The sequence below is a fragment of the Apus apus genome, chromosome 19 (assembly GCF_020740795.1).
Source record: "Apus apus isolate bApuApu2 chromosome 19, bApuApu2.pri.cur, whole genome shotgun sequence".
Lineage (NCBI taxonomy): Eukaryota > Metazoa > Chordata > Aves > Apodiformes > Apodidae > Apus > Apus apus.
In genome coordinates, this window is record NC_067300.1 from 9,549,743 (window position 1) to 9,569,930 (window position 20,188).

Below are 20,188 nucleotides of genomic sequence, written 5' to 3' on the forward strand. Positions count from 1 at the left end.
CTGCCAAGGGAGCCCAGCAGGGGCCTCATTTCCTTATTTCTCAGAGACCCAAGCCCAAGTCTCAGAAATTAATAAAGGCAAAGGGTAGAGTTTTGCTTGCTTTGTGACTGTGCAGCTGCAACATGATCGTCCCCTGGGATCATCTTTCCTCCCCACAGGTGAGGTGGAAGCATCAGCTCTGGGTACTGGGCAGTAACTCAATCCCACAGACCCAGATACAGCTGCTGTCCTGTAAGCCTCTGTTGGAGAAACCGCCTCTGCTGCAGACACAGACCCTGCTGCAGGGAGAGCTCCCACCACCATGCAGGTAAGTGTCAGGGATAACAGCTTTCCCTTTGGCTTCTTACCCTGCCAGCTTTCCTACAGCATTTTCAGGCCATGCACCAAAGGCTCTCCTTTGAGGACACATATTAGCATTAACAGGTCCTCATCAGCATCTCAGGCTTTCAATAACAGCTTAAAAGCAGTCAGAAAATGTTAATAGTGAGTTACTCCTCAGTATTTCCACTCATGGATGCATAGAAAGGAGCCTTCTAAACCTCAGGATGGTATTGGGATCTTGCTGTGCCACATGAGATAGGGCTGCTTAGGCTTCCAGAAGAGCCTTACACCAATAATACAAAGACCATGGTGTAAAACTTGTGATTGTGCTTTCCATGAGCACATCAAAATGAAGGACAGCCTTTCTGTTCCAGCAGCAAGAGAATTCAGGGTCTGTCCCTTCTCTTTCTTCTCTTCCCCAGATGACACTCTGCAGGCTCCGCACTCACCAGTGGTGCTTCATCCTCTTTAATGTCTTGCTTTTCCACGTGCTGCTTTTTGGGGCAGATTTACTGGAGGAATATTTCTTGCGGTCGTTGCCTCTTTCTTACACCGACGCCAAGACTCTGGAAATCAGGGAGAGGGCCAGGAGGCTGGATACAGCTGCTCTAAAGGCCAATCTCTCTTACACACTCAGCAGCACAGCAACATGCCCTGATCAGGAGATACTTTTGCTGGTCCTTGTCTGCAGCAGCCCAGAAAACAGGGCAAGGCGCAACGTGATCAGGCAGACATGGGGCAACGTGACAGACACCAGAGGCTCTGCTGTGCTGACTCTGTTTGCCTTAGGAAAGCCAGCTTCAGTCTCCACCCAGCTGGAGATCGATGAGGAGTCTCAAAAGCACAGGGACATTATTGAAGGCAGTTTCATTGACTCTCCCCAGACACAGACACAGAAGATGTTGATGAGCGTGGAGTGGACAGTGACTTTCTGTCCCCATGCAAGGTATATTCTCAAAACAGATGAAGACGTGTTTGTCAGCATTCCAAGCCTGGCTGGGTACCTGCTGAGCTTAACACAGCTGGAGGACATTTACATTGGGAGGGTTGTTCATCAGGACATGCCCGACAGGGACCCCACAAGCCCTGGCTTTGTTCCCACCCAGCAGTACTCAGAGGAGTTCTACCCCGATTACTGCCACGGCAGCGCCTTCCTCCTGTCCCAGGACGTGGCTCGCAAGGTGTACGTGGCTGCCCAGGGGGTCCCAGCCTCACTGCCCCCCGAGGTCTTCGTGGGCATCTGTGCTAAGAGAGCTGGCATCACTCCCATCCACAGCTCTCGGTTTTCTGGGGGAAAGCACATCAGCTACAATCGATGCTGCTATAAATTCATTTTCACCTCTTCCAAGATGAAAGAGGACGAGTTATTTAAAGACTGGGAGGAAACAAGTGCTGGGGAAGATTGCTCATTACTGGAAACCTACTACGGGCTGGTGTCCTGCAAGGTTTTGACCTACATTGATAAGTTCAAACAGTTTAATTTAGATAAAATAAAATACGAGGTTCTTCATTTCGCTGATTAAGATCTACCTTCTGCAAAGAAAGCCTGAATTTTCTTTCACCAGCTGTTCTGTCCTGCTAACATCCAGCAGTAACAATCTGCTCCCCTTCCTTCAACAGCAGGGCAGCCCTCACTGCTGTAGCTGTGGTACACCTGCAAGTGCTCTCTGGGTGTATGTACCTACAAGTGCATGCAGACAAGTAAAAGAAAAAAGTATTCCAAGAAATGTTGTTTGTATCCTGTGTTTTCCAGACTTTTGAAGTCCTTGACTTTATGCCAAAACTCCTTCTGTGTTTATCTGAGTGAGGCATCATCTGCTTCCAAAGTATTTGGTAACAAAGGGGAAACAAAGGGACCCACTCCTCAGCTGCCTGTTTAACAGCACCAGTGAAACTACGGAACAGCTCTGAGTGGGGACACTGAACTGCCATGGGAATTCCAGAGGTAAACAGCCCAGTAAGATTCCAGGCATGAAACCCAACTCACCTGTCAAAGAATCTGGTATTTGTCAGTCACGGCATCACGGAAACACTGACAGGAGCAGCTCCACACCACAGTATGATGCAGAAGAGCACCAGCAGTGAAGTTGGAACAAATTCACCAGCACTCTGGGGACACCAACATTTCCCAAATGTAACCATGCCCAGATTCCAAACAAAACCCCTGCCTGCCTTCTCCAGCTGAACTCTCCCACACCAGCTCTTTCAGCAGGACTGGCTGGGGAGATCTGTCCTCCAGTTGTGAGGGACACACATGGGAGGAGACACAGGGTCCTTTGGGGGCACCATCTGCTCCCCCTGCTGTGACTGAAGGAACTGGAGGGGTGCTCCCAAGGATCCACAACTCAATACCATGTTGAGCTGCTTATTAACCAGGGTCTAATGATGAGCTGTGGGTTTGTGCTTGATTTTAAACCAAGTCCATCAAGTTCAGCATGTTACCTCAATCCTCACTCTCCATCATTTCATTTCTGTCTTCTCCTCAATTATCTCCACCTGTTACTTCCCAGAGGGGGACAGGGACACCATGCTTCACTTGATCCATTAAGATAAACCAGCAGCAACATGTAAAGCCTGTGGAAATGCACAGGATGGGTAGTGAACTGCAAGTGAATAATAAGGGGTAAGAGTCTGATCAATTAATCGGAATGTTGAGCTCAACAAAATAAAGCATATGTACATATAAAAAAACCCCTTGTTTGGCATCTCTGTGTATTCTAAAATATTGTATTTGGCAAATGTACCATGCAAAGCAGATGCTAAAGATCTAGCACACAAAGTAGCCTTCAAAAGCAACAGCTGAAAACACACACAGAAGAAACTCATGAATTGCAGAAAAGGTTTATATATTGATTTCTTCGACTGAGATTTCAGAATATGGCTCAGAGCTACCAGCAACCAAAGCCACCTAAAATAACAAAGCTAACTGCCCAGTATGAGTGCAAACCAGAGACTTCTCTCCTCATTTTCATTTTTAGTGCTTTCATGTTTTTTTCTGGGGTGCAGGATTCATGAAGCTTCTGTGCTGCCTCTGTTCACAAACAAGACACCATGTACTGCATTTCCCACAGGCAGATGTTTATTATGCACATCGAGGACTAAAGCATCAGCAGTAGCAGAATGTTGGATGACAACTTTTGTACATATTAAATCATAAGCAAGAAGGCAGATCACCTGCATCGAGCTAACTTGTTAAACATTAAGGGATCCTCCCCAACTACCCTGCCTGAGCCCACTTAGGTGCCTTGCCAGCAATTTGTGGCAGGCCATACCTCACCTCTGCTGCAGCTCACAGCTCCTACAGGCAAGAAAAGAGTTCTGCACGAGCAGATCATCCTGCTTCACCTGGCAGTGTGGGGACACAAAGTGACACACTAGCAAAATTAGACCAAAAGTAGTAGTTTCAGGTTTTATTATGCTCCCCCCAGCTATTCCTCTGATTGGTTTCTCATGTCCTCAAAGGTAATACAAACCTTTTGTACAAAGCACGTGAGGTCTCTGTTTATGGACAGACACCACATGTCTCTAGTGTCGAGCTACTCTTACACATCATCAAACTAGCTGCCCATCTTCAAAAGAAGATTTCAGCTTCGTGAGGTTCTACGTTTAAAATCCTAATTCAGTTCATGCCCTTAAACATGAGAGTTTCTTACCCCTTTTATTCTAACTCAGCCAACTAAAACCCTACATTTTTTTAAATAACACTTAAAATTTTAAAAAATCTGTTAAAAAATAGTGTAAACAATTTAAGTTTTGGTTCTGAAGTAGATTTGTAGTGCTATAGCTCGTGCTTATTTTGAGCAAGTAAACTTGCTGCCATACAAAGTCTCAGTCAGCAAGGGAGACAAAGCTCCCAGTTTGGTTCTGCACACCAGAGCATGCATTCACTTTGTTTTTAAGAAGGTTAAAAGCTTTTCTTCCATCCTTAGCATAAAATGTAAACAATATTTAGAATTATTTATTCAAGCAAGACTTCTATCCAGCAAGTTGAACACAGAAGAGAATCCAGTTTGTACTTCCCCACGTGGACAAAACGTTACTGGCTCACTCTGACCAACAAGGTTTGACAACATCACTGGCTAAAAGAGCATGTTCCAGGCCAAGTTCAGCAGACATAAAAACATAAAGAAGAGAAATTATGGGAGCATGTGAGGTTACAAACCTTGAGGTGTTCTGGCATTTGTTTTGTTTGTTTTTTTTTTCACTTGAACTGTGATCTACTGAGAAAACACAACAGGAACTCCAAACCCAAGAGCAGTTTTAGCTGAACACTGATTAATTTCTGCACACCACCACACAGCCAGCAGCTGACAGAGTGCTTGCTTTGGTTACTCATCTCACGACAGTACACAGAGAACTTCTGCCATGACATCCTATGGGAAATTATGCTGTGCCCTAGAGATTTTGATTTGCTCTCATGACTCATTTCAAACAGAGCCAAAGTGCTTCACGTTCCTTTAAAGAGACAATCTAAAGAGACTCCAGTGAGAAGAGTCTCCACACCTGGCTTCTTAACACCTACTTCAGTAACTTGGTTTGCAAGAAGGGGAATCAAGACATCAAAGACATTATTCTGCTCCTTCCACAGCTGTAGTAGAAACTGCCTTAACATAGTAAGGGCCTTCACGCAAGTAGGCCCTCAGCCTCAGGTAATATTGGTTGCCAAAGATTTCTGCAATTGTTTTGGAGTTTACCAGGGCCTTCACCAGTTCATACTTGGCATCCTTTGAAGCTTTGTCAGGCTCCACAGATCTGTCCACCACATACTCCACAAACCCTGGGCTGTCAAGCATCAACTTCTGGGCCCATGGTTGATTTGCAATTGCCTAAATGTGAAGACAAGAGGGGGAGGAGGGGGAAAAACACCTCATTTCAAACACCCAAAAACCAGCTACACAGTAGGCAAACAGCCAAGGGAAAGTGAAATGGGATATTGATTGTACACAGCAGTTACACAGCCACCACTCCAACCAAGCAGCAGGATTTAGCACTGCAAGTAGAGCTCAGTGCTTATCTCTCAAGTTTGAAGTGAGTTATCACAGCAGTGCCTCTGGTATCAGAGCAGCACCCTAGGGCACAGCTGTTGCTTGCTTATTTTTTGCTGTCCAATGTACAAAAAATCAAGCATTACAGACATCCCAACTGCTGCATTATTCAAATGGTGAATGCAAGTGGGGCACAATGAAAGACCTTATTTCTGACCACTTCAGGGCTTCAGCAAGAAGTTTGTGGCTTTCAGTTAAACAAGAAAAAAACCTGAGGCTGAATGGCAATACAATTCACTGCCTGCTCTTTGAAACCGAAAAAGACTTACAGTAAATACCCGTAAGGCTCCACAGTGGAGATCTGGGAAGGGCTGAGTACTGATGCTCCTGAAGAGCTCCAGTGGCTGGCTAGACAAGGAGCTGAACCAGGATTCAGTCATTCTTAAAAGGTCTTCTGTCTGCTGCTCTGGCTACACACAGCATATACGAAAATGAGAGTCTGATTAGGATCATGAAAAGCTTTTGAGTTTTCAGTCTATCTTCAATAGTTAAGTTCCTTAAAACAACCTGCCAGCAGATTAAACTGAAACAATTTAAATTTTCAACTTATTTTCATGAAGGAGGACTTGGAAGACAGATTTAAATCAACTGATACATGAGGTTAGTGCTGTGCTGGATTGCAGCCCTGTGAGACAAACGAAAATGGCTTGTTTAGAGCTACCCTATTAAAACCAGATCACTGACTCTAAAGCAGGGATTAGAGCAGTTTGCCTCTATCCCTTTAAGGCACAAGAATATTAATCTGTTTACTCTCATTCCCTTGCCACTGCTGCCTTGACTTCATGTTTTATAAACAGATTTCAGAACACCTGGCTTCTTGCAAACAAACTCCAACTTTAAGCGAACAAATAAACCAGGTATTTTCAAATCAGCCAAGCATATTAGAATACTAGAAAGTTACCAGTTCTACCCAAACTAGATGCTGCAAAAACAGAGTTAGTCAGATGCACAATAATCTCATCCTTGTAGATGTAAAAAAAACAAACAAAAAAAAAACCCCCACAACAACAACAACAAAACACACACAAAACACAACAACAACAAAAAACCAAACAAAACCCAACACACACAACAAACCAAAGCAGGGACTTACAGGCAAATAAAGGAGAGATGAAATTGCATCCAGGCAGCGAAGCCGTAACTCCGTGGGGGCATTTCTGGCCTGGTGCCCTATCCTGTTTAACAGGTTTTGAAATCTGCTTCCTTTGAAAATGAAAACAAAGTGATTTTAATTAATTCAGACAGACTTCAACAGGAATACAAAGTTACCTTATACCACACAAAGTCACATTATGCTCCATTAACTGGTGGCAAGAGTGGTGTTTCTTAAACCTAAGCAAGGCACCTTCTGGATCTCCTACAGTGAGTGTCAGGTTCTCTTTGCTTCATATGGATCCAAGATGGACAAATCCAAAGCTTTTAAGGTCATTCTCCAGACTATCCAAGCATTCCCAAAAAGGAAGCTGTGTGTCACAGGTAACTGAGTTATCTCAGGAAACATTTTATTCAAATTGCAAAGAAAAAAGGGTACTAACTAGTTTTCTGTAAAACCTGTTTGCCTTCCACATTTGACCCCAGAACGCCCAGCGTGTCCACAGCCACTCCAATCATGGTTGGATCATGACTTTCTGCCATTTCAAAGACTTTCTCCATGAAGACAGGGTATCGTTCACAGATCTGCTGTGGACTATCAACCACAGCCAGATTTCCAAAGAATTTAACAAATCCTGAGAGAACAAGACCAAAGAAACATATAAAAAGCATTCAGAGTGCAGGAACAGTAACTTTAGTCATGTCAAAATTAAACATACATTAATGTAAGACTGTTTCACTGCTCAGTTAGTGTTACTCAGTCTCAATACTGCTTGTGAAAGGCATCAGGATATGGGCAGAAATAAGGAACAAGCCAGTATTTTGGAAGTTAATGAATGATGTAGCAGCTGTCTTTAATTCATTACAAAAGGCTACAATAACACAGACTTCCAGTGTTCAGCCTCCCCAGACCCAGAGCTCTACCACTGCACACAAGTACAATTACTCATGTGAGACTGCCCTTCAGCAGTTTTCCATGGAATCACAGAATGCCAGGTTGGAAGAAACCTCAAGGATCATCTGGTCCAACCTTTTTAGTTAATACTAGAGTTGATATGAGATGGCTCAGCAGCCTGTCCAGCTGACAGATGCACACACCCAACACACATATGCTAATAATATGCACAGGAGCTTTCAAAACAGAGGCTTCAGAGTCCTCTCAGTGAACACAGGAAACAGGAAAAATCCAGATGTAACCTGGTAAATAGAAGCCTGAGAAGGGATCAGACTCTGCCCCAACGATGATGTTTGAGATTTTATCAATGACCCCTTGCTGAGCGAGGTACTGACGCCCGTGGGAAGTATGGGCCAGGGAGGTCACCATCTCTATGCACGTAGCTCTGGAACACAGAAGTGGTTCTTTTGGTGAATTTCCAATGGGCTTTTGAAGTACTTGATGATTTAAGATAAAAACCAAAACAAAGCAGGGTTTCTACCCTTAAGACATGTCACAGTTTGACTCAGGATCGACAATTAAACCAACGACAACACTCTCCATCCTCTCCCCCTCCCACCCAGGTAGGGGAGGAGACAAAATCTAAACACACAAAAAGCAAAACCCAGACTATGAACCCCCACTGCCCAAGGCCCCTCCAAGTGTTTCCCTGAAAAGGCTTTAATGAGAAACAGACACAAATGTGTTTAAAGAGTGCTACTTTAGAACTGAGCATCAGTTTCAACAATGGGGGAAGCCCACGGGCAAACTCACTACCAACCTACCTGACCAGCACATCATCTCCAGTCAGCTCTCCAATTAACTCTGATATTAATCCACTGTTTGCACAGTAATTTAGTGACTCTGCTGACACCGAAGAGATCTCAACAATTAACTAAATAAAAGCAGAGGAAAAAAGAAAAAAAGGATGGTTCATAAAAATATAACAACTCACGGGAACAGCCAAATACTGGATAATGCTGACTGTATTTGTTAATATAAAATTAATGATGCTTTCATAATCAGCCTAAATGTTGGCCTGAAACAAGTTCAAAAGGAGTTAGAAAACCCCAGGTGTGACCAGTTCTTCCCAGTGCAGAGAAGTGCAGCCCCCAGACCCTAACACTGGTGGGATCCCTACCTCATAGACTCGGTATCGAACAATGTCACTTGTTGCCATGACATTTTTCAGGTCACTCAACAAGCTGCTCACAAATAAAGCCTCCAACCCAGCCTGTGTCTGTGCTATCCTGGAGAGAGATTTGATGGCCTGGAAGCAAGAAACGGGAGCTTATTATTACAAACAAACACAGCACAAAGAGAAGAAAATCCAAGGCGATCAGACTCAGTTTCCATGTTCCTTACTAACAAAATCAATCAAGTTACACATCTAAAACTCCAACTGTGATTCATTTTTCCTTACTGTGAGCCAAGTCTCTGGCATCAAATTCAGAGCTGTGAGTTGACTCTGGCATCAAGAGCTACTGGCAGAGAACAATTCTTGGGAGACTTTCTGTCATACCCAAGTCGTTTCTAGGCTTAAGGCACCTGGATGCTCAGACCACCTTTCAGGCAACACAAGCTTTCATTTCCTTCAAGGAGCTGAGCCTGTCACCTCAAATACAGCAGAAAAAGTGCCCTCTGCAGTGTCTGCATCAGTTTGTGGAGCAAAAAAAAGAAAGCCATGCTTACCTCTTTAGCCACTGCTATTTTCTCTCCACCAATGCAATTAATTATTTGCCTTAATAGTTCAGGACTATTGAGAATTTCTGTGATAGCATCTGAGTTTTCAACAATCCTCCCAACCTAAAGAAATCAAATAATTATAGAAAATAACATTAAAACAACATTTTCCCACCACAAGCACACTCAAGCACTGGAACAGCTACCCAGAATCACCAGTTTTGGAGGTGCTCAAAACTCAGCTGGACAATACCTTGAGCAACTGCTGCAAGCTGGCCTTGCTTTTAGCTGGGGGCTGGGCCTGAAACCTCTAGAAGTCCATTCCAAACTATGCTGCTCCATAATTTGGTGCTTTTAAATTAATGCAAGAAGTGTCAAGTTACTACAGTCTACTCCTCTTCAGTGTTTTCACAGTCTTGTTCAAAGTACACTGAATATCAAAGTGCTGCTGCCCTTAATCCTTACAGCATGTGCTGGCACTGCTGGCTCAGCAACTTTCATCCAGAACACGTGCAGAAGATTCATTTCCAAGTTTTAAAACTGCCAAGACAGTTCTATATGTTAACAGACACATCAGAAAGCATTATATACCAACGCATTGCACAGCATTTATCCATAATTTCTACAGCATGTAAGAGCCCAGCTCTTGCAGACTCGATGTGGTGCTTCTGTCACAAATTAGGACACGGAACAGCAGGAGCAGATCAGGATTAGCCCCACCCGGCTGAAGGCAGAGCTCTGCCCCCTCCTCCTGGAGGAAAACCCTCCTACCTGAGATATGGTGAGGATTTTCACGGAGTCGTCGGGGTGGAAAAGCCCTTTCTGCAGCTCTTCTCGGAGGTTCTGGATCACATAGACCGGGTCCAGGGCCTGCAGGAGCCTCTCCAGGATGGAAACACACGCAGACACCTGCTCCCTGGGGGCACAGAGACAAACCCTTCAGCAGGGGGACGGCTCCGCGTGCTCCCGAATCCTCCGTGGTGCCGGGCCCCGCCTTGAGGGAGGGCAGGGCAGGGCAGGCGGCAGCCGCAGGAACCACCACGCATGGGGGAAAGGGAAAGGGGAGGCGGCCGAGCCGGGCCAGGCCCGCGGGGCCGCCACTTACCGGTCGTTGACACAGAGGAGGGCGAAGAGCGCGGCCAGGTGGCGGTCGCTGAGGCGGGCGCGGAGGGCGGCGGGCGGCAGGGCGGGCAGGGCGAGGCGCAGGGCCCGCAGCTCCTCCCGCAGCTCCTCCCGCCGCGGCCCGGGCCGCGCCGCGCGCTCCAGCAGCTCCCACACCGCCTCCGCCATCTTGGCGCCGCCGGAAGCCGCGCGCGCGCGCCCCGCCCCTGGCAACCGCCGCGCCGTCGCCAGGGCCCCTTTCGCGTCCGCCGCGCCGGCAGCAAAATGGCGGCGTCGCCCCGCCCCCCAGCGATCCGATTGGGCGATCGGTCAGGGGGCGTGGCTAATGGAGAGGGGGCGTGGCTAAGGGGCGGGGCCCCGCGGAGGGGCGGGGCCGCGGTTTTGGGGCGGAATGGGGTAAAACCGCGTGTGGGCGGCGGGGCCGCCCTGGGCGGGAGGGTCCGCAGCGCCCCGGCGTGCAGCCCGAGCCAGCCGGGGCAGCGGCGCTTCCCCGGGGTCCGGAGAGCGGGCCCGCCCGGCGCCCCACGCGCGGCGGGATCGGGGTGTCCTGCGTGGGGCGGCAGGGCAGCCCCCGGGGGGCACCCCGCGTGGGGGCTGCGGTGCCGGGACCCCCCCGGGCTGCCTCTCACGGCGATGGGGACAGCTCGGCCACCTCAGGGCGGGCTGCGCTGCAGGAAAGCACAGGCTGGTTTTGTGCCATTCGGGGGGGGGGGGGGGAAAAGGTCGTTGTTTCACCCCACGGACACGCGGGGGGACGAGCGCGCAGCTCCCGCCCCACGGCAGGGCCGGGGGGGATCCCACCCCTCCCCGAGGCTCAAACCCCACCGGGCTCAGCAGCTGTCTGGTAGTTTCTATCCACAGCGCCGCAACGATATTAAACCTGAGAAAAACGAGGGTTTGGCAGAGGGGGAGGAAAGGCGGAGCGCCCGGCGGGCCCGGCCAGTCCCCGGGGGCGCTGGTGCTGCCCTGCAGCCCGGCCCTGCGCTGCAGCGGCGGGTTTCCGCTCCCCCGCCGGTGCGGACGGCTGCGGGGACCGCGCGGGTGCTGCGGGGCGTCTGTCCTCGGTCATGGCCCTGAGCCCGCTTCTGGGGGTGCCGGGCGCTTGGGAAGGGGCGACGGGAGCCGGGGGTGCGGGGGGCAGGGCGCTGTGCCCTCGGCGGGGCGGGCGGCGGGGAGGAAGAGGAGGAGGAGGAGGAGTCAGTGGTGGCCGCGGGCAGCATCCCCGGGCAGCATCCCCGGGCAGCATTCCCGGGCAGCATTCCCAGCGGCGGGCAGCGCAGGTGGCAGGACGGAGGAGATGGAGTGGCCGAGGCAGGGCTGCGCGCTGCCAGCCGCCGCCCAGGGCTGCCCCCGGCCGGGCAGGGGCACGTTGCTGCTGGTAAGTGGGAGCCCGGGGGCTGCCAGGGCCGGATCCGAGCTTGGGACGGGGGGGACACGGCGGGGCACCCGCCGGGAAACACCGCGAATGCAAGGCCAGGCAGCCGGGGAAACCCCTCCGTCGAGACCTGTGGAAGGGAACCTCTGCAAAAGGGAAAAAAAAATAATCGTATTCAAAAAGGACCCCAAAAAATCATGCAGGAGGAATGTGTCCCCAGCCTCTCTAGAGAGCAAAGCACATTTCTGAGGCATTTTGGTTTTGTTGAGGTTTTTTTTTTGCCCTGAGGAAGCAGGCAGCATCCCCAAGATTGCCCCGAGCTGTGTTTGGGGTTGTGGGTTTCCTTACACAGAACCTCACCAGAACTAGGCAAAAAAGTCATTACGTGGTAATTTTAAACCCTGAAGCTGTTTGTTTTTTTTTTTTGGTTCACTGAAGCCAAAAAGAAATCTTGCACAAATCACAGCCTCTCTGAACTCAGCTGTCATTTTGCTGCTCGGTGCTTTTCAGGGAAATGCTCACAATCTCACAGCAGGTTTTTCAGTTTTGTTCAGTTTAACATTTTGGAAGTCTCGAGTTCAGTTGGTTTATCAGACAGGAATGCTGAAGTTTCCCTCCTTCACAAGATTTTGCACCATCCTTTGTCCAATATAGTTATTCTGAGGAAAAAATAAAAGGGTGTGGTGTCCTTTTATCTTTCTGTTCAGAAAAAAAGGGGGAAAAAACCCCCCAAAACTCAAGAGACTGATCACTGTTGTACTAATATTCAATCAGAAATGTTTGAGGGGATTTCCTATCACATGCACATGCATCTTCCAAGAAGATTAAGGATTACCATGCTGAACAGGTGGGATTTATATTCTTTTTTTCCTGAGCAGGGAGCATGATTACATTCTAATCTGGAAAAATAGATGCACCAGCATATCTCTCTTTAGCTTGTAACTATCTGAGTAGGTTCTGGGATTTGTTGCACAGTCTTTGTTAAATGGCTTAGTGGGAAAAAGTGCACAGAAGCAGCTCTAAAAATTATTATGAGAAACCTTGTGATAAAGAGGAGTTCCTGAAATGGACTGGAAAAGAGGGGACAACCAATACAGCACGTCAGTCATTTTCCAAACAGAAAAAAGCTCCTCTATTTGAGGTGACAAGTGAGGGGTTTTTTTTTTATTCAATCTTTTTTATGAATTCTTTTTTTTTTTTTAATTCAATCTTCTTAATTCAATCTTCTTTTAATTCAATCTTCAGTCTTCAAAAAAAAAACAACCCCCCAAAAAAAACCAAACACAAACAACCCTGATGTTGTCCCCACAAGGGGAGGGTTTTTTTCAAAGGGCAGAAGAGTGGCTGGAAAAGGAAGATATTCTTTGTCTTATAAGCATGTTTTTATTGCTGTAGCTGACTGAGGGCCAGATGCTGTTTGTTTCAAAAACAAGACAAAAGACAAAGAGAAGAGCAGCTGTGCAGGGACAGCAAAGGCTGCAGCCCTGGGTGCAGCCCCATCCTTGGGCTCTTAGCACTCCAGATTAACCTCACCATTCCAGCAACGTCCTGGCTGAGGTAATTATATATTGTTCCGTGTCTGTGTCTAGGGCATGGCAGCCCAGAGAGCAGCTCAGGGGCTTCCCAGGAATAGCACCAGCAAACCCCACTTGCTGCCCCTGCACTCCCAGCCCACAGAGGGTGTTTGTTTTCTGCAGCCCCGTTGGACAGAGATGGCCCGAGAGGCCTGGGCTGTGTCCATTAGGATTTCTGTGCCTGAAAGGATTCAATTTCACTCTCCTATTCGTGTCAGATAATTAAGATGAAATGAACTTCTAACCTGCATTTCAGTCTCATCCCCCCTCGCCTGCTCTGTGGGGTGGGTGGGCTGCAAAACATCTGCCAGCAGAAGACAGGAATGATCCCAGGCTGGCAGGGCAGGACAAAAGCTCTCCAGGTCCCAGCACAGATCAGACTCCAGCCTGAAATCTGTTCCTCATGGCCAGATCTCTGCTCCTACCTGCAATACCACCCTCCTCCCTCTCCTGTCCCCGGGGAGGTGGAGGGTCCTGTCCCCACCGTTTCCCAGAGGGACAGACATGCCTCACCCTGGACACACAGCCAAAGGATGGATGCAGTTGTGTCCTCAGCTGGAAATAAGATGAGCCTGGTGCAGGAGCCATGCCTGGTGGTTCCCTTCATGCTCACATTTCCAATAGAAATGTATTTCAACAGGCAGCCAGTGACTTACCTCTTTATTCTTCTTTGGAAACCAGTCCTGGTGGCTGAGGCTGCTTGGTGGGGTCTGTAGCCCCTATTAGTCCAGGGTGGGGCCTCCCACAGCAGAGGTCTGGGCACCTCTGGGCAGATACAGCCTCAAAAAAAAGTGCTCCTGCCCCGAGCACTTGGCACAGCACTGGGAGGGCCCCACTGGAGAGGAATGAATCTCCCTCTGAACATGTTTTCACTGGAATTACAACTAATGCTACTGTCATGGTGAAAAAAAGAAGACCAGAGAGTTTCCTTGAGCCACAGATAACATAAATACTTAGTTGTCCATAATGAAGCATTTCCCCTCAGATCACCCCTCATACCTTTTGCTTTTGAGGTGCTGACTCTGTCTCTGCTGCTGTACCCGGTGCTGAGGAGCTGTGCCCTGCAGCTGCACTCTGCCATCACTGGCACCTACGTCCCTGGGACACACTCCATTGCCTTCATCAACTGTCTCAACGAGCAGATTGCCAAGGACATTGCCAGGTACAGAGACCCTTCCCCTGCTTGTCTGCTCAGTGTTCCAAAGCAGCTTTCCCTGGGGAGGAGCTGCCCTTCTCTCTGCTTGGCACTTCTACCCACACGGGGCTCCTTTCCTCTTCCACTCTCTCTCTTTCTCTGTCTGTGCCACGTATCCACTTACCAAGAGCTGTGCTCCCTGACAGTTGCCTCTGAAGTCAAACCACAGTAAGATCAAGCCAATTCTTAGTTTATTCCACTGCCTTTAATTTTCAAGATCATTTTAAAGCCATGGCCCTAAATCTCTGGGTCCTCGGATGGACTAAGCCCAGCCCATGTTCTCTGATCTGCCACAGTCTTTTTTCTTCCCTAGAACAAAACAGATAATGATCCCAGGAGAGGTGTTTATGAAGGGGACAAAGCACAGAAAATAAATAAAATAAACAACTGCCATAAAAATAAATAAAAGACAAAAGTGGCCCCCAGCAAACACTTGTGAGGTCCCAGCTGGAAGCCTGCACTCACAAACTTCAGGTAATGAGGGCTTCACCTGGATTTTTCTCTCCCTCTTTTACTGTATGAGATACTTTGCATGACATTTTGCATGCAGAGGGTTGTTTTTTTCATTTGTCCTCAGTCCCTGACTCAATAGATGGTTTGTTCAAAGAACTGAGACTGTGTTGACTGGGGAAATGTTTATGATGGACCATTCAGTTTCCTGCAACACCTCTTGTGCTGTTTTCCCTGCTGCTTGCCAGAAACTCTCTGTCTTCTGTCAAGTGTTCCCAAACAGTCATTCAGGAACTGACAGGCTACTGAAAGGGATTTTGTGTCACCCTAAATACTGCAACTGTACTAAGAAATTCAAGTAGAATAAAATCTGTACCATTTGATGTCTTCTGAAAAATGAAGTAACTGTACCTGGCTGGTGAAAAGAGCCCTCAGTCCCTCTAAATCCTTCATCTTAACAGAACATCTTTGACACATCAAACTGCAAGGGAAATTTCCAGTTTTTAAGGAAGAGGAGTTTGGGGTTTGTGAAAGCAGATTAGCTGCAGGAAGAATGCAGCATCTAGCTCATTCATTGCATCAGTTCTCACCCAGTTGAACCAGATGACTATTCACTTAAAATCCTCAGAAGAAACCCCGAGTCCACACAGGAGACTCGGTCTCTCCCCTGTGCCTGCAGTGGGAAGTGGACCCCTCTGGGCTGGGTGCTGAGGCCACTGCACCTCACAGAACTTGTCACCCTGGGAGCAGCCTCCTGTCCTGCCCTGGATTTCTGCACATCATTTTCTTTGCTTTTCTGCTTATTAATATTTCATCTGTCTCAATTCAGATCCTGTTGTGAGGAAGGGACAAAGAAACAGACATTAAGTACCCAACCCAGAGGTATCATGTATTATGCAGACGTTTTTCCACAGATCACTTTCAGCTTCTCACAACCTTACCCCTTCCCACGGTGGCCGCTTGTTTCCGCTCAGCTTGCTGGAGCGAAGTTCAGGATCTCACTAGGATCACAATTTATGGGGACAGAGCAGAAGCAATTAGAAGGTACTCACCAAATCAGAAGGTTCCTGCTCTGAAGTGACTTGGAAGTTGCAGGCAGCAAAACCAAAATGATTCATGCCATGTGTTTGACATGATAAACACAGCAGGGGTATCTCTCCTTGTGCTGCTGCCTTGACCTACAGATTAACTCAAGATGATCTACAAACATTAAATGCCTTCAACTGGCTACACATGGTGAGAGCAAGCAAGCCAGAGCCTCCTCAGATGGCTGTCCTCTCCAGCCATGGTTGCTCCAAGCCCACCTCAGCCATGGAGGAGCAAGATGTGGTAGGAGGGTGGGGAAGGGCTGCTGTCCTCCAGTGCCCAGGCTGCTCCCAAGCCCTCACTGCCCTGCAGCAGAGCCCATGCAGCCCTCCCAGGGCTTCTTCTTGGTTGGGAGGTATAAACTTCTGCAAAAGGACAGAGCAAGCAGGGTGGTGTGAAGAAGCTCATGCACGTGTCACCAGGGCCAGATTGCAAGGTGAGATGCAGTCACACGTTAGTGCCTGGCTGGGGTGGCTTCAGGTCACTGCCATGGGGGAGGCACCTCTTGAGCTCCTTCGGCTCATCTTCAGGGACACACTGGCCAGATTGTTTTGTAACCCAGTCTGTACTATACCCTGGAAGCAAGAACAATCAGGTTTTAACTTGCTCTGAGCCAAAAACATCCTGGAGAACATTTTGGGTTGGAGCAGAAGTTAAAGTGGTTTTCATTCTTTAGCTCACTAAGGGTTAATTTTTACAGGTTGTTGAATCGAACCTTCCAGTATCTAACAACTGCTTCCTCCTCTGCAGTTCAAGGTCATCTAGAAGTTAAATTTTTGCATTGTCAAAGCACTTGGTTCCAAGTAGTGCCTGGTGAGGCCAGCATGAAAGAAAAGCAAAGGTGAAGTCACTGGTGCAGCACCTTGAGCAGAGCTGCCTGCAGGGGGGATGGGGCTGCCAGCTCTGGGAGAAGGGCCCAGGCATTGCTGGGTCAGAAAACATGATGTTTGACCTAGTCCTTCTAAAAATGTCCCCTGAGCTTGCTTCAGTACTCCTTAATCACCTAAATATCACTTCTGCAGCTCTGCAATGACAAATCAGCCCACAACTAAAGGAGGCAGCTAGAGGGAAGGAATCTATTTGGGCTTCAGATTTTTAGGATGTTTTGGATAGAAAATCTTTGATGTTGTTAATTTAACAAGATCCACGTTTCCTCTGCTGTGCAAGGAAGAGGCACAGCTTGACAGCACAAATACATGATGGGGAGACAAACCCCTTGGCATCTGTTCTAGCCCTGGTCCTGGCAGCCCCGTGGCTCAGCTCCTGCCCTGGTGTCCCCATAGCGAGATGGGGACAGGGATGACACTGGGCAGGGTCCTTGCACTGTGCAAGGCACAGGTCCTGTGTGCTGCTCCCAGCCAGGAGCCACTCCAAGCCTTCCTGCTTGGTGGGGGGGGGAACAACAGGAACAGTCCCAGAGTCGTGCCAGGAGGACCTGAGCTGAAGCAGCTCCAGCTGGAGGTCACTTTTCCCTTTGCTTTCCCAGGGTAATAATTGACCCCAACTCCACCATCTCCAGTGTCAAACCTGGTCCTGGTCAGGGACAGCACGAGGAAATGTCCCCACGGCTGGGGGCAGGTCCTGAGCTGCAGTGAGTTGGGGACAGGCACTAACTCCCCCTCCTGTCACACCCAGGGCCATCATGGATAAGAAGCTGGCTGCCTACGTGAACATCCTGCCCAAGAGCTTGGCCTTGTAAGTTGAGCTGAATATTCCCAATGGAGGAGGTGAACCTGAGCTCCCCAGGGGCAGAAGGAGGAGATGGAAACCCCACAGAGTGGGCCAGAGCCAGGTTGCTCAGTCACAGCCCTGCCTGCTCCAGCTGCCTTCTCCCCCCTGCCCCACTCTGGGGACACCACGACGCCTCCCAGTGCCTCCTCACACAGGAACCCAGCATGGAGATGAAATCCCAGTGACCTTCTGTCAAAAGAGATGTTTTGAAAAGTCACATCTGAGTCAGGAGAAGTACATCTCCTCTCCCTCAGGGAAAGAGAGGAAAAAAGAAAAGCCCACATCATGGTCCCTGTAGGCAACATCTCCCAGCCACCACTTGGAGCCACCACCACACAGTCCCCCATGGCCACCCCAGTCCCAGCTCCTCGGCCCTGCCTCCCCCCCCTGGGCAGCTCTCTCAAGGCTCCACAGCCAAGGAGGCTCTAGTCTGTAAATCCAGGGTGCTTAGTCACCTGCACAGCAGATTTATGGGGCTGGTGCTTCTTGGGCAGCACTTGGTAAACAAACAGTCACCTGGGGAGAGCACCAAGCAGGGAAACTGAACCCCCTGGGGGAAGCAGCATGGCAGCACCTGGAGCTGTATTTGCTAATCCTTCTTTTCTTTTAAATCTAGGCATTTCTGGAAAGGGGAACTGGAAGAATCCACTGAGATACTGCTGGTAAGTAACAATTCCACAAGTCACAAAAATCCCTCTCCCAGAAAGCCCCAACCAGAACAGGCTGCAGGGTGGACTGGGGAGGTGGCACCAACCTACCCAAGATTTGGGACAGTGCCCAGGGACCCTGAGCACCCACCTGCAGCATGGCAGTGGTGGCTGGAGGTGACAGCCCAGCTTGACCCCTTATCCTGCCAAGGGCTCCTATCACGCTGCTGGGCACCAGCTGGGCTGGATGGGTGCAGGGGAGCTGTGCATGCAGGGCTGCTCCATCCCCTTTCCTTCTCTGCTGCTTTTTGATTTGTCTGGTTTTTTTCCTCTCCACAGTTAGTGAAAACAAGGACATCCAAAATAAGTGAATTGTCCGACTATGTCAGGTGAGGCTCTGGCTCTGTGGGATTTGCACCTTATGTTCAGGCTTTGGGAATCAGGTTCCTTGAGTCCATTCCCACCCAGGGAGAGTTTAACTGCACTTGATGTACCTCATGAGCCAGAAAAAAACCAGAGGTGGCATCAGCAACAAAACAGGCTGGCAGGAATATCAGCTGTTGGGCTCCAGCCAGCCCAGGCAGGAGGAGGGATTCTCCTTCTCCTAACACAGGTTATTCCCTGGCTGCCTCCTGGCAGGATTTCCTGCCTTTCCCCAGCACAGAGCACAGCCAGCTCTGGTCCAGGGCCCCTGGCAGTCAGCTGCTGGCTGTGGTTAAACCCCAAACTCAAAGCAAAATCCTCACGTGGCGAGAAGATGCGGGTGCTTTGGGGTCGTGGGGCAGGGCTGGTGAGGAGCGGGAGCTGCGGGTGACGCTGCTCCTTTGCGGCTGTTCCCGCTTCAGATCCATCCATCCCTTTGAAATTCCTGAAATCATCAGCCTGCCTATTGACCAAGGAAACCCTCTGTACCTCAGATGGTTAGAGGAGAGCGTCCCACGGGACTGACTGAAGAACGCAGGGAGCCCCTCACTTTTTGGGGTGACCGGGTGAACCGTGCCGAGCCGCCCCGTGCGGGCAGGAGTTACACGTGCAGAGGCAGCTTTTATCTTTACGGGTTTGCTACCACCCAAAAACCTGGCACTGGGAATTTTGTTTGCACTCCAAACATCCCCTCCTCGGCCTGAGTCTGAGCTCCGGGAGCACCGGGCGGCCCGGCGGGGCTGGAGGCTGAAGCGGGGAGGAGCGACGCGCACCGAGAGCTGTTGGAGCAGCGCAGCGGATCCCCCGCCGCGCTCCTGCCAGGGCGCTGCAGCGTTTGGGGGCTGCCTCAGCCCCCCAGGGGGTTGCCATGGCCCCGGCAGCCCCGTCTGTCTCCTCGGCCAGCGCCTGCCCCCCCGGCCCCCGCAGCGGCGCTCTCCGCATCCCGCCCCGCATCCCGCTTGCCCAGCCCGCAGGCGCGGGACGCGGCCGGGCAGCCGCGGGGCTCCGGCTCTGCCCTCTCCCGCCGTCCCGCAACGTGCTGGTTTAAATCAGACAAAATCCAAGGAAAGCACCAAGCGGAGCCGATGCCGCAGCTGCAGGAGCACACGCACCGAGCCTGCTCTGCTCGCCGAGCTGGGAAGGGCCGGGCTGAGCTGAGCTGAGCACCGTGTCCTGCCCGTCCAGGGACCCCAAGTGGCAGCAGGAGCAGGACAATCCAGGGCTGCCCCTGCACCCCCCACCCACAGCCCAGCCCTGACTTTCTGCCCGGGCCAAGTCTAACCTTGCAAAAAGCTGCTCATGTTCATGGCTTAGTGGGACATACACGACTTCTGGAACAGCATCAAGTTAGTGATGGGACCAGGAAAGGAATAAACAGGAATGTTTCTTACCTGGGGCAGGCTCAGATATTGTTGGTTTGTGGGGGCAGCACCTGCAGAGCTGGGCAGGGGAAGGGCCTGGGGTGGGTTTGCAGCCCAATGTGGGGTGATGCTCCCCTGGCTCCCCCTTC

General features: G+C 49.9%; 3 protein-coding genes across 4 annotated transcripts; 2 read left to right on the forward strand and 1 right to left on the reverse strand.

The window, feature by feature from the left end:
- The first annotated feature begins 743 nt into the window (after positions 1 to 743).
- On the forward strand, positions 744 to 1,844 carry B3GALT9 (beta-1,3-galactosyltransferase 9). Its single transcript, XM_051636775.1, has one exon. The coding sequence runs from the start codon at positions 744 to 746 to the stop codon at positions 1,842 to 1,844; it is 1,101 nt and encodes a 366-aa protein (XP_051492735.1).
- Positions 1,845 to 3,146: 1,302 nt separating this feature from the next.
- Positions 3,147 to 10,378, reverse strand: PSMD5 (proteasome 26S subunit, non-ATPase 5). Of its 2 annotated transcripts, XM_051636857.1 has the most exons (10): positions 10,181 to 10,378; positions 9,847 to 9,991; positions 9,085 to 9,198; positions 8,534 to 8,662; positions 8,178 to 8,287; positions 7,656 to 7,798; positions 6,902 to 7,093; positions 6,460 to 6,569; positions 5,636 to 5,776; positions 3,147 to 5,147 (listed from the first exon to the last, which is right to left on the reverse strand). In XM_051636857.1, exons 1-10 carry the CDS (start codon positions 10,363 to 10,365, stop codon positions 4,890 to 4,892), a joined length of 1,527 nt encoding a protein of 508 aa, XP_051492817.1. In that variant the 5' UTR covers positions 10,366 to 10,378; the 3' UTR covers positions 3,147 to 4,889. The 2 variants fall into 2 exon arrangements, with proteins under 2 accessions (XP_051492817.1, XP_051492818.1); XM_051636858.1 differs by lacking the exon at positions 8,534 to 8,662 and having other exon boundaries at positions 10,181 to 10,369.
- A 1,116-nt stretch (positions 10,379 to 11,494) lies between these two features.
- On the forward strand, positions 11,495 to 19,451 carry CUTA (cutA divalent cation tolerance homolog). The gene is made up of 6 exons (XM_051636709.1): positions 11,495 to 11,575; positions 14,160 to 14,308; positions 17,513 to 17,572; positions 18,225 to 18,270; positions 18,595 to 18,644; positions 19,101 to 19,451. The coding sequence occupies exons 1-6, from the start codon at positions 11,495 to 11,497 to the stop codon at positions 19,201 to 19,203; spliced, it is 489 nt and encodes a 162-aa protein (XP_051492669.1). The 3' UTR covers positions 19,204 to 19,451.
- Positions 19,452 to 20,188: the final 737 nt, after the last annotated feature.